General features: G+C 38.9%; 1 protein-coding gene across 4 annotated transcripts in view; it reads right to left on the bottom strand.

Moving 5' to 3' along the window:
* Positions 1-12,061, bottom strand: part of rgs3a (regulator of G protein signaling 3a) — a 157,776-nt gene that overhangs the window by 84,824 nt on the left and 60,891 nt on the right. For 3 of the 4 annotated variants that reach the window (XM_038733259.1, XM_038733261.1, XM_038733260.1), the window contains 6 exons: positions 8,796-8,877; positions 8,239-8,344; positions 7,383-7,815; positions 5,299-5,338; positions 3,724-4,046; positions 2,566-2,643 (listed from right to left, as the gene is read on the bottom strand). In XM_038733259.1, the coding sequence (XP_038589187.1) occupies positions 2,566-2,643; positions 3,724-4,046; positions 5,299-5,338; positions 7,383-7,815; positions 8,239-8,344; positions 8,796-8,877 (1,062 nt within the window). Of the gene's footprint in view, positions 1-2,565; positions 2,644-2,834; positions 2,957-3,723; positions 4,047-5,298; positions 5,339-7,382; positions 7,816-8,238; positions 8,345-8,795; positions 8,878-12,061 lie in introns of those variants that run through there. The other variant, XM_038733262.1, reaches the window with a different exon arrangement.

Below are 12,061 nucleotides of genomic sequence, written 5' to 3' on the forward strand. Positions count from 1 at the left end.
TGAAAATACTTTTTGGCTTACAATTCATTATGCTACAACAGCTGGCTTGAATTTTGATAATTGAATGTGTTGTTGTTGCCCTGGCGATGCATTTTCCCACATTTCCTTCAAATTCTAGACACATCCATTGTACCCCAAGTATCCTCATCATAGCCCAAGAAAAATAATTTATGATTATTTACTGCTCATGTGGATAAAATGGCTGGATGTGAGGAATTGCTTTATAGCAGCCAAAACCTAATTACATACACAAACTTCGGATTGTTACTTTGGGGATTTGACCAAGAGTTTTGCAACATGTCACGACAGCCCATGATCAGGAGTTCTGCTTCTGCTGTGGCTAAGTGAGAAAGGTTAGGCTAGTGAAGCAATAAAATGAATGTTACTGAAGAAAAGAACAAAGGAATGAAGAGAAAGAAGTAGATGATAAAAAAGAAACAAGAGCCAAGATGTATGCATGAAAGTTGCTTATGTGAGTTTGCGCTTTCATGCAACATTACAGGCATAGAGTGTAATTCGTGCAGATGGGCACTATTTCAAGACAATGCTTTTGCTTTGGTGGCTTCCTCTGAAGGATGAGCTAGCAGCAAGGGTATTTCAAATGTAGCCAGTATGTGGTTAGAGTGTGTGGGTGTGAGAGTGTGTGTGTGTCCGTGCATGCATGTGTTGGTTTGAGTGGGTGGAAGAGGATGTAAGTAAGAGTGAAGTACAAGGGCAAAGCAGCAAGCAGGGAAACACACACACAAATGCACGCTGTTCAAATGCACTACATCTACAAAAAACCTTTTTAATTCCCACTCTGTCTCTCAGTGATTCTCTTTCTTTAAGGATTTTAAGGAACAATTTTATGTCCATCCAAGCTTAAGTCACACAATCAACAATTTCTCTAATTGAGATTAATCAAGGCTAAACAATGTATCGGTTACCTAAACTATTTCAACATAATTACTTTATGTATCCTATATATATCCTATAAATACAATAATATTTAGATATAATATACAGCAGGCTCATAAAGCACCAATACACGCTATACGACTCATATAATTAGCAGATTCCATAAGTGTAAATTGATTTCTTTATTTGAATAAAGTTGCACAAATGTGTGGAAAGCTGTACTTATTATTTGTGTTCAGATATTATCATGAAAGTGGTACGTGTTTGTGTGAACAATAGAGTTTGTGTGTTTGCCTCCCGCGCAGATTTAACAGAAAATCTGGTGAGTAAAGAGTAAAAGCCGGAACAACACTGACTGATCATTAAAACAGCCTGCATAAAGTGGCTGAGTGGACAGAAACTCCCTCCTGACAAACACTGGCTGTTAAATATTTGTTTTATGAATGACCCCAGAGGGAGGCCAGAATTACCTTCCACGCCAGCAGCCACTACACTGCACCGCACTGCAAAGATTATCTTACAGGCCAAATTAAAGAACGGTGGCACGAGATCAATTCAATAAAACAATACTCTTTCCTCCTCCTTTTCTTTTCTTCTTGTTAACATGTTTCTTCTGAAGAACATCATAGCAATGACACCTCAGACCGGATTCCCTCAATCGAAACAGTGACTGGCAAAAGCTTAAATTTCAGAAACAATCATATGGTAACCATAATTTATCTTTTTTTTAAGTTTTTGCAGGCCATTACATCTGGATGTACATCATTTGGCTGCAATTAATTCTTCTGCCCAAACATAAAAACTTCTTCTAGGGAAAATATACTTGGACACTTATCAAGGTAATGCAAATATTTGCAGAGTAAATATTGGGGGATTAATGTGGCACAGTAGCCGATATTAACTTGAGTAACAGTCACTTATTCTACTTGAACTTGGCTAACATAAATTTATCACAATATCTAAGATATAGAATTACATTAGCAGACCTGGTTCTGGTGTACAGTACTTTCTTTGCAGCATAATGTCTTACATGTTAAACCCTACAAGCACATTGCTATTTCTTTTAATGCCCTGGCAGTATAGTGTATTTGTATTGGGGGGGTTTGGCACTGACAACATTAAAACACCTGTTACAGAATAAAAATCTGTATTTCCAAACTTTACTAATAATATACTGTACAAGATACCTTTATAGTGCAGAATATTATTGTAAGTTGAGCTTAAAATATTGTGAAAGGATCATGAATATATACTAAAGGAGCTACAGTCTCCCCGCCCCCCACACACACACTGATGTGGGCCTGATACTTTAGACTAGTTACAAATTCTTCAGAGATGTTCAGACAACTTCTCTCACATTCCTTCTCTCGGGATGTTGCTCTCTACTTGGTCTCCCTTTCTATATACATTCATAAGTCTAAAACACACATACGTTTTGACTTAAGATGCGCACTGGGGCAATAGACCGTCGCTTTCACTTTGGCCAAATAAACAAACCACATAACTGGTTGTGACAAAGCAACAAAATGTTTGCCACTAGTTTGTCTGTCTCCTGCAATCTTAAGAGGAGAGGAGAGGGCCGCACTCTTTCTGCATCAAAGCAAAGAGAAAATCACATCTTCTCTTGCCTCAACATACTAATATCATTAAAGCACTGACGCCACTTACCTTGAGAGAGTGGTGCTTGCTCTCATGTAATATCATCTCCTCAGATATGATGAGAGCTCGGCTGCACAGGTCGAGAGGCTGAACAACAACATATTACACAGACAGATTAGGACACAACATTTTTGGACATCACTTTGAGGCTCATTTTGCTCATATTATTCTTGGCCTAACAAAGCGAGAACATACTTTAACAGTTTCTAAAAATAAAAGTCAAGAATACAATATTGAGTTTGTTAGATATTAGTTATACAAAACATAAGGTTCAGTACCAAATCCATTTTGCTTCCCAAATCCAAATGACCGGCTAAACAGCAAGCCCTCACTTTACTGTGTGAAACACAAGTGAAACTGATTCTGTGAAGACAGAAAGTGAGCTGCAACTGCGAGGCAGTATGTGTGGTCTGTGTATGACAAGACAATGACACTTAAAATTAACTAATGCGGCAACATGGAAGGAGGGGACTTCCTCACAAGTCCAATATGTGTTAGAGGGCCAAATTCGGTATGTGTGAATACTTAACATTTGCATACTTTGTGAAGTAGGGTCAGGGTTGCACACTCTGCGTGAATTAACAGGAAATACAACCAAAGTTCCTGTCTTGTGAAAGCGTAAATGGCTAAAAGACCCCGAGATACCACCAGTGCTTTAAATAGTAGGTACAAATATTATATGACATCTATCTTATCTCACAATGGGTGTCTATGGTTATTTAATCATATATTCCACAAGGTATTCAGTAAAGTATAACAACTGTAAAGTGTATGCGCATAATATACAGAAATGAGAGCATATATTTTGCAATGACACATGACTTTCCACTGCTTCCTAATTTTTTTTATTAATTTTAAGTATTCCACCTTTAGAAAAAAAACAGTTTTTCAAAATAGCATACTCTGAAGAATATATACATATGTTATAAAACACCCCCTCTGTTTCGCCATAGTTTTTGTGCAGTAACCTAAAGACAGACGGGGAAAAAAACATCTGCATATCTAAAATATTTTATGTATGAAAATAGAGTCTTCATGACTTGCAAAATATAAAATTCTCAGACGGAAAGGTCAACATATTATCTCAAGATGTCCCGAGATTGACTGTAAAACCACCAACAATCACAATAACAAAAAACACACACATATACAGATAAACTGGCATACCTGAACAAAGATGGGGAAGATAAGGATCTTTGGTGCCACTTTGACATATCCGTAGTTGGCATGTGGAGTGTGTGAGCGGACAATGGTACAGTTCTGGTAATTGGCAAAATTGGCATTCTGCTGTTGGTAGTTGGGTACACCAGCATTAGTTGAGGTGGACGCCATCTTTGTTGTCTTGGAGTTGTTAGACCGACGCAGGAAGCCAGTACGGCTAGAGAGACCTCCACCACCACCACCACCACTCACACCTCCAGAAAAACCACCCTTACCACCACCCTGGGGCTGTGGACCAGAGGCCTGCCGTGTGGGATATAACCTGGCAGCTATGCAACAAAAAGAGGAAGGTGAAGCATGTGATGGTAAAGACGCAGGTTACATATAGTTCCTGAAGACATTTATAGTGCGTGTAATCACTTTCAACAAGCTCACAGAGATCTTAAATAATTCAGCATATTGAGAAACACACTTTGACTCTCAAATCTGTACGCTAATGTGAAGATGGAGCTTAGCATAAAGACAGCAAACGGTGAAACAGCTAGCCTGGCCTAGCCTTTACAGGGCACAAATTAGCATGTTATATCTCTTTGTAAGAACGAAAAACTGCCTTAGGACAAAGCCAGGCTAGCTCTTTCCCCCTTTTTGCAAGGTTAGGCTAACCTAACCAGCTGCAGGTTGTTGTTTTGTATTAAGCATATGGATATGACAGTGGTATCAACTTTCTCATCTATCTCGAATAAGCATATTTCCCAAAATGCCAAAGTATTTTTTTTACATTTCTCCAGAGCTCAATGGGTTTGGCGTAATGGAGGTCTATCTGCACATGATTAGCTATGTAGTCAGCACCAGAAGTGCATTGGCTGTTAATCAACTAACCTAAGCTGTTATCCCTGCTTCCTATGTGTCCCCAATTTGGGTGTAGTTAAAATGTAAACTGAGCAAATCTATGGTGATCCTGACCTGAAAAGACTATTGCCTTGTTTATTGTGTTACCTTTACCAGATACTTGCGTTGACAAGCTGACTAACTATGACTTTGAGTGCAGCTGGTCCACTGCTGGACCAAAGGGTAGCTCAAGCTGCTTTTAAGCTACAAGAAAAAAAAAGTGAGTGTTTCCAGTGTCACTCTGTCACCAAAGCAGAATCCTTTGTTCTGTTTGTATTTGCATAAAGTGCTCCAGAGTGTTTGTGACAAGACAGAGCATAAATATTTGGTGTTTTAAGCTGTTACTGTATATTTGACAGGTTCCAGAAAAACACAACACACAGTGAGTGGTAATTGATTGTTCTTCTTTTCAGTATCACTAAAGACCATAGTTTGCATTCACTGTTCTTCTGAGGTCAGTTTAATTTGAGACTATTTCAAGGTGCCAAGTGAATTTAATCATACTCATTAAAATAACAATAACCTGAAAAGCGATGTCAAAAACCTAATTAACATTGGACTACATCCAATATAATAAAAGGCACCAAAGCCAACTTAAGCAAAGGCTTTCTGCCAAAATACCCAACATTCTTCACTGTTGCCTTTAACAAAACGTTGTATGAATATGAATATACCACACTGTATGTATCTTACCTAATGTTCCCTGGTTGTCTTGGTAAACAGGCCTCAAGATCTGAAAGCACAATAATATTAAATTACATTATTAAATAAGCTTGTTTAAGCACAATAAAAACTGGCATTTAAACTATGTATTGAATGGATTAAAGACCGATTAAAACAATGACATAAGATGACAGTATGTCTTTGTGTTATTACTAAATGTATACTATATTGATAGCTGAAATATAATTTCGATCTTAACCTTCTTCCTACGATGTGATATACGAAAAAGGAATGTCATAAAAAATACTGCGTATCCTTAGCCTACCCAATCAAATTTTGTTGTCATTTTTGTGTCCCACACTTTATTTTTTCTGTGTTGCTATGTTATGGGTTTGTGTTAAGGGATCAAGCTGGATATTATCATGTGTAGTTTCTTGCATGACACCAAATTTAGTGTCTGGGACTCAGCTGAGCCTATTTGAATTGCCCTGGACTCAGCGAGGCAGTGATGGTTTCTACATGTCATAACAAATTACAATCAACTGAGGGAGTAAAGATAGAAAGCTGCATCACATGTTGTTCAGATTAATACAGTAGGTGAACTAGGAGTTGGATGGTCACATATTGTTTAAACCATATTAGCATGCTTTTCTGCCAGCTCACCATGGTAAATAGTTTCTGTAGTGAGGGCTTTCAGAGCTCTTTGTCTGTGAACTAGAGTATTGTGTGATATGTCACCAACATGACCCATTTCCACAGGGCTTTCGGTATATTTAGCCTGCGATGGCCACCACAAAATCTCACCAAATCCCTGCCTTCGCTTTTGTTTGGGATAAAAGAGGTGGCTGTTTGAAGGGGAATATTTGTTAACAATGTCGGCATGTACCTCTAATCTTTTTCCAGAGGCTAACCGAAACACTCTACACTCTTCTTTCTCTGCTGTGATTCCTCTGAATCTACTTCTGTTCTTCCTTCAAAATCAATCTCATCTTATGTTTGGGGCTGTCTTATGGCCCTTAACTGAACGTAAACCTTAGAAGCATTGACAGATGAAGATGGACACTACATGAGGCACACACAGACACACATACAAAACACACACACAAACAGCTCCAAGTAACAGACAGACTTACAGTCAGACACAGAGAAAGAGATAAGGAAATAAGACAATTTAACTCAATTCTACATACGGCAGCAAATGGATTTAATTAGTTAGAAATGTTTTAGAAGTCTTGAGCAACTATTTAGACACTGTAGGCTGAACCTAGATTGCAATCACTAAAAGACTGGGTGCACTGCTACAGGGAGAGTGTCTCAACCACATCTTGAATCTTCTGTTTCAGCATGTTTGTTACCCTGAGGTGGTTAATGGGTTAGTATCGGATTGTTACAGTTGTGTTAGCTGAGGAATTCAGTTCAGGCTTTTTGATTGAATGAGTTTGCTTTATTTTGTTTTTATGATCAAAGCTTTTACCTCACATACATGATTGTCACTGGATGAAAAAATAAGTACATGCATATATAACTGCATATTGTGCAATGGACCAGTCAAAGTGTGCATTTTCATATAGTACACATTAATGCACTATTTTTGTTGAATTTTTTTTCTCTTTCTTAAATGCCTCAACTATTTGTTTTTAAAGTGTATTCTCCATGGCACACAGATGATCGATCTACTCTACAGGTATATGATATCTGTAAGATAACTGATGTCAGATACATTGTTTTCCTAATATTAACTGTGTTTAGTTGGTAGATTGTAATGAAAGAAATACTGTCAAAGCTTCACATAGTACAGGCATACAATATATTATTAACAGCTATATTAGATAATATTGTTTTCCTCTTGCTTTTCAGTCTATTACTCCATATGTAAGTTGCACTGAACTATATGTAGTGTAGCAGTGTGTTCAAAATATTTCTTAAAGCACAGATCAGCGAGATGGCAGTAACCCAAATGGCTCAGGCATACTGTGTATTCAGTCCTTCTATCTATCAGCGCCAGGGATGTAAGGTAATGAGACATATCTAGGATGAGCCACCATATGACCGTGGTGAGGATGGGGAGGACGAAGAAGAGGATGAAGATGCAGCCCACCACCAGTTTGCGGTACCTGGCTTCCAGGGTTGATGGGGGCAAGGATGATATAGTTGTCCCCGTTAGATGCCTTCACCCTGGTACCCTTCAGTGTGGCAGTGTGAGGGTGGTGGAGCTGTCGCGGTTTCCCATCCAGCTCCTCGGTCGACCCTCCCTGGGCCCCCCACCCCAGCGTCCCTACACCTACTCCACTGCTATTTCCAGCTTCGGAGCCATTGACCAGCAGCCGGCGAGTGGCAGTGGCACGGTGGTGGGCTGGGAGAGGCGGCACAGCTGGTGGGGTTTTGCTGGTGCCAACGTCTGGTGCGCGCCTGCGAGTAGGGGGTGAGGGGGCATCATAGTTTGAGGCGGAGGGCTTATAAGAGGGCCGGTGGATGAGGCCCTCAAAACTAGGCTTAGCTGAGGGGCCCGTGCGCCACACCACCACTGTGATTTCATTGGAGCTGTTTCTACAATGAGGAAAGAAAGATCAAAATATAGATCAAAAAAATCTGGAGGAGTGTAATTCTAAGTAAATACTTTGTGTCTCAATCAGGAAAGAACAGGGTTTAACAATACAACTAAGATTATGGCGTTAACTCCTGATCAATTAGATCTTACAGTAATTTCCACAACATCTTATAGTAAACTGAATTCTTATTGGCTACAGGCAATCTCAACCTCTGAAATAAATTTTTTTTGTACACTACAGGTCTTTTTCAGGCAGCCACATACATACATATCATACAAGATACATATACAGATACATACAGAATGGATCAGATAATCATTACAAATCACTGGTCCTGAGTCCTGAATAAGCCCTTGAAAAGGTTTCTCCAACATTTTGGTATAAATCAGTCCATAATCCTCTGGTGTGTTGGATTCATTACCTGATAGCATGGGCCAAGTCTACACATTTCCACTGCTCCACTGGTTGACCATTTAGCTGCAGGAGAGTGTCCAACTGCTGTAGACCTGCCTGATCCGCTGGACCCCCTGCCAGAGTGAAGAGACAGGAAAAGTTCAGATCATTACACAATCTCAGGTGCCATTCATGCATCTGGGGTTATAGCTCCTTTGCTTGTTCCTTCAGTATTGGAGGTACAGAATGGCCAAATCACTATAAAGATGAAACAATAAAATAATAATAAAGTTTTCTGAGGTGAAAACTCAGGTCAATCAATGTGAAATAGAAATCTACAGGTAGCAGTCTGTACTGTGGGAAAGTAACTTTGTTTATGGCTGCTTTTAAATTTAATAAATGTATGACTTTGGGTGTTAAAATACTTGCTATGAGAAATGCTAAGAAAAAAATTTATGAAAGATGTCTCCTTCTCCAATCAAGTTACGTCCTAAGACAGAAAAATCAGGCCATTAAACAACCACCTCTCTCTGGAAAGTTTGGTTTCATTTACACATGACACTGACATGCACATGCAAAACTTGCCTGGATCAACAGCCTGCACCCTCACAGGGGAATCCGAGCAGATGGTGAAGCCGTATCCATCCTTTCCTCGAAGGATGGTCACCTGCAGAACACACACACAGAGTCAGTCCTTTTGTGATAGGAAGATAGGAAGACAGGACCAGCACCCTCCCCCCCAGCAAAATAATCAACTTCCTTCCTACTGGATGATTAAGTAGATTTGTATTCTGCTTCTACTTCCTATTAAAACTGTCTTGACAGCAGTTTCCCAGTGAACCCAATTAGCTGAGTTAGTAGGAAAAACAACTCTGAGAGATGTAAGAAGGAAGTTCTTTGTCCAGTATTCAGAGAAGAATTTAATATAGTGAATCTACCGATTGCCTCTTTATTCACACTTTGTAGACTACAGTTGGTACGCAACACACATATCATGCTGCGAAAACAAACACAAAGTCTCTCTCAAACAAAAACATACACCCTACAACTATATGGAAATTTTTTTTTTCATAGACTCACTCCTTATTATAATAGGCCAATAGAAAAACTACATATATGTATGTATGAAAAGAATAGTGCTGCAGTACAAAACTGCTTCTTTGGGTACAACTGATACTAATTGTGAAGAGTAAATCTAGATTGTTTATAAGCTTTATTTTTCCAGGTTTGTCCCAATTAAAATTTTGTTTTTACAAATGAAGTAACTGTGTATTATAAAACATCAATAAAAAATAATTTGGATTAAGTAATGTCTGATCTGTTGTGTACTTAAACACATTAACCGTAACTGTTGTTTTCTGAGTTTACATTCCATTGTCTGAATATTTTCTTAATATAAATAAATGATTACTTAATTTAATAAGTAAATACAATAATATATACACACAGAATCTGATCAATAACTGAGATGGATACTCATTACTGGGATCCAGTGCCAAATCAGGGAAGTATTCGTTTAAAGTTTGCCAAATCCATAAACCAGATCCACACACACATACAGACACACAGACAATGCTGATGGCTCTTTCCCATTGTCTCTCTTTCTCTTTGACCCTGCTTTGTCAAACATTAAATACCTGTGTCCAAAAGTCTGAGCCAAAGTCAACAAAGTCCCATCCAAAACATCTCACTTTCCATCTCATCTGCTGACAACCAGGAGCCCAAAAACACACAGACACTGCCACACCCCACATCCCTCTCTCACTTTCTGTCTCTAGCAGAGCAAAACTACATGTATATGCAGCTAAATTAGTCTACCCATGAGCAAGATTCAACGACTTGGAGAAATACAGTGATTATTCAGGGGCCTGAAGCTTGTGATGACCCTAAAATGTCGGGTACGATCGCAGTTTCTTATAGTTCACTGATTTTATGTGCCCTGTGTCACATTGTTTGGGGCCACAAATCCTTCACCATATTTCTCTACCCTTTATCCCCTCAGTTTCTCTCTATTTCAGTCTACCTCCACACTGGCACTGCTGAAAAAATTATTTGTCATGCACCAGAGAAAGACAGCTTACATAGTTACCTGCTGTACAAAAGATTTTTGGATTCTCATCTGTTTTTGTACGCAGCATGTACCCTCTTTGATGGGTCTGAAACTTGATTAATGGTCTCATCATTAGATAAAGGCGAAGTGATGTCGTTTTAATTCTTATATACAAACACTAACCATGGGAGCACCCATATACTGTATTAGTGGAAAAGATACACAGTATGACAGGGCAACCTTTATGATAAGGAGGTTGACCTTCTTCTGCTTCTAGTACTTTTTCTACTGGGGCAAAAAGTACAGGCGGCGTTATAATTGCTAAAATTGTTGCCCTCTGCTGGGTGTATATTTTTGTATAAAGACTGACAGATATAACGAATCATCCGCCAGTCTGGCTATATGACAAAAATGAAGAAAAACAAGCAAAAATAGAGAAAGAAAAGAATGAGATATACAGACACAGAGAAACTGACTGTAGGTGTCGAGAGATGAAAAGATAATAAAGGAGGATAGAACAGATATGAGATGCTAAATAGTGGTGAGAGAGCGTAGTGGGACAGAAACAGAAGAGATGACAAAGACAAACAGAGGTATGAAAAAAACAGGACCAGCTAGAAATATAATATGTGAAAGAAAATATTGAAAAGCAAAGATCTAGGGGGTCTATCACACCCCATCTATCTATTTCTTTTTATCAAAATTTGTTTCACGTTTAAACGTGACGTTGTGTCCTTTTTAAGGAAACTCTCAGAGCTGCCTAATTTGGGCCAATTCCTCCAAACTCCAGAGTCTTTACAGCGTTAATTCAATATGTAAGCATTGTTCAGTCTACCCACTTGGACTCCTCTGGTCTGCCTAGGAGAACAGTACCATGGCCCCTTTTCCACTTCTAAATGAAAGCAAAAGGATTATTTTAAAACTGGAACAGAAAAGAGGAGGGTAGCCTGGCAATAATGCAAGAAATCAGTATCAATGTGTTGCTTTTAAGTGAGTTATTTTCTTTTCACTGCATCAATCACGAGGCACTGAAAATGAATGAAGATAAATGAATAGGGAAAGTTTCCAGCGTGCATTAAATATTTAAATTGTATGAACAGGGCCTTACTGATGAATTAATAATCCAATCAAAGGGACTGTGGAAGAACTGACTAGACTAAAACCTTATATGCACCCAAAGGAAGAAGGCCCTGTAGCCTATACAGTTTGTGTTCATGTATGTGTGACAGCTTTTCCCTTTTTACATTCACGCCTCAGTGCGACACCGTCCATTCAGACATGACTGCATGAAGCTAGGAGCAGAAACCCTGACAGTGTCCATCTGATGATTACAGTATATGTCTTGTCTGCTTTCCAACAGTGCAGCAGAGGTAACATTAACTCCCAACAAATCTGCCAACCACACATGATATACACATGTGGTTAGACAATGTTATCTGGGTGAGTATGTTCAGAGACTGTAACAGCACACACACACACACAGACGTTACCTAGTTTCATGCTGTATTTCTGTCATGTAAACCCAGTCTTACAAATAATCTCAAGTTGTGTCTGTTCAAATGTTTATATTCTGTTCCGTATCAGTTTATTAAATTATATTCGGACACATCACATTTGATTTCCTGTTTGTTCTATTGTGCAATTCAGATGTGCACACAGTGGCAGTGGCATCGGTTCATATAATATAATTTTTTTTCTCCTCTCCGCAGCTCCCGCTATCCTTCTCAAGAAAGCTCGTTCTCCCCTTTCAAGTAATCCCTTAAATATAATACACAGCCAATTACTCCGGATGTCTTGGACA

This window comes from Micropterus salmoides, unplaced genomic scaffold, assembly GCF_014851395.1.
Source record: "Micropterus salmoides isolate LMB-PRFRI ecotype aquatic unplaced genomic scaffold, ASM1485139v1 Ms_hic_scaffold_20, whole genome shotgun sequence".
Classification (NCBI taxonomy): Eukaryota; Metazoa; Chordata; class Actinopteri; order Centrarchiformes; family Centrarchidae; genus Micropterus; species Micropterus salmoides.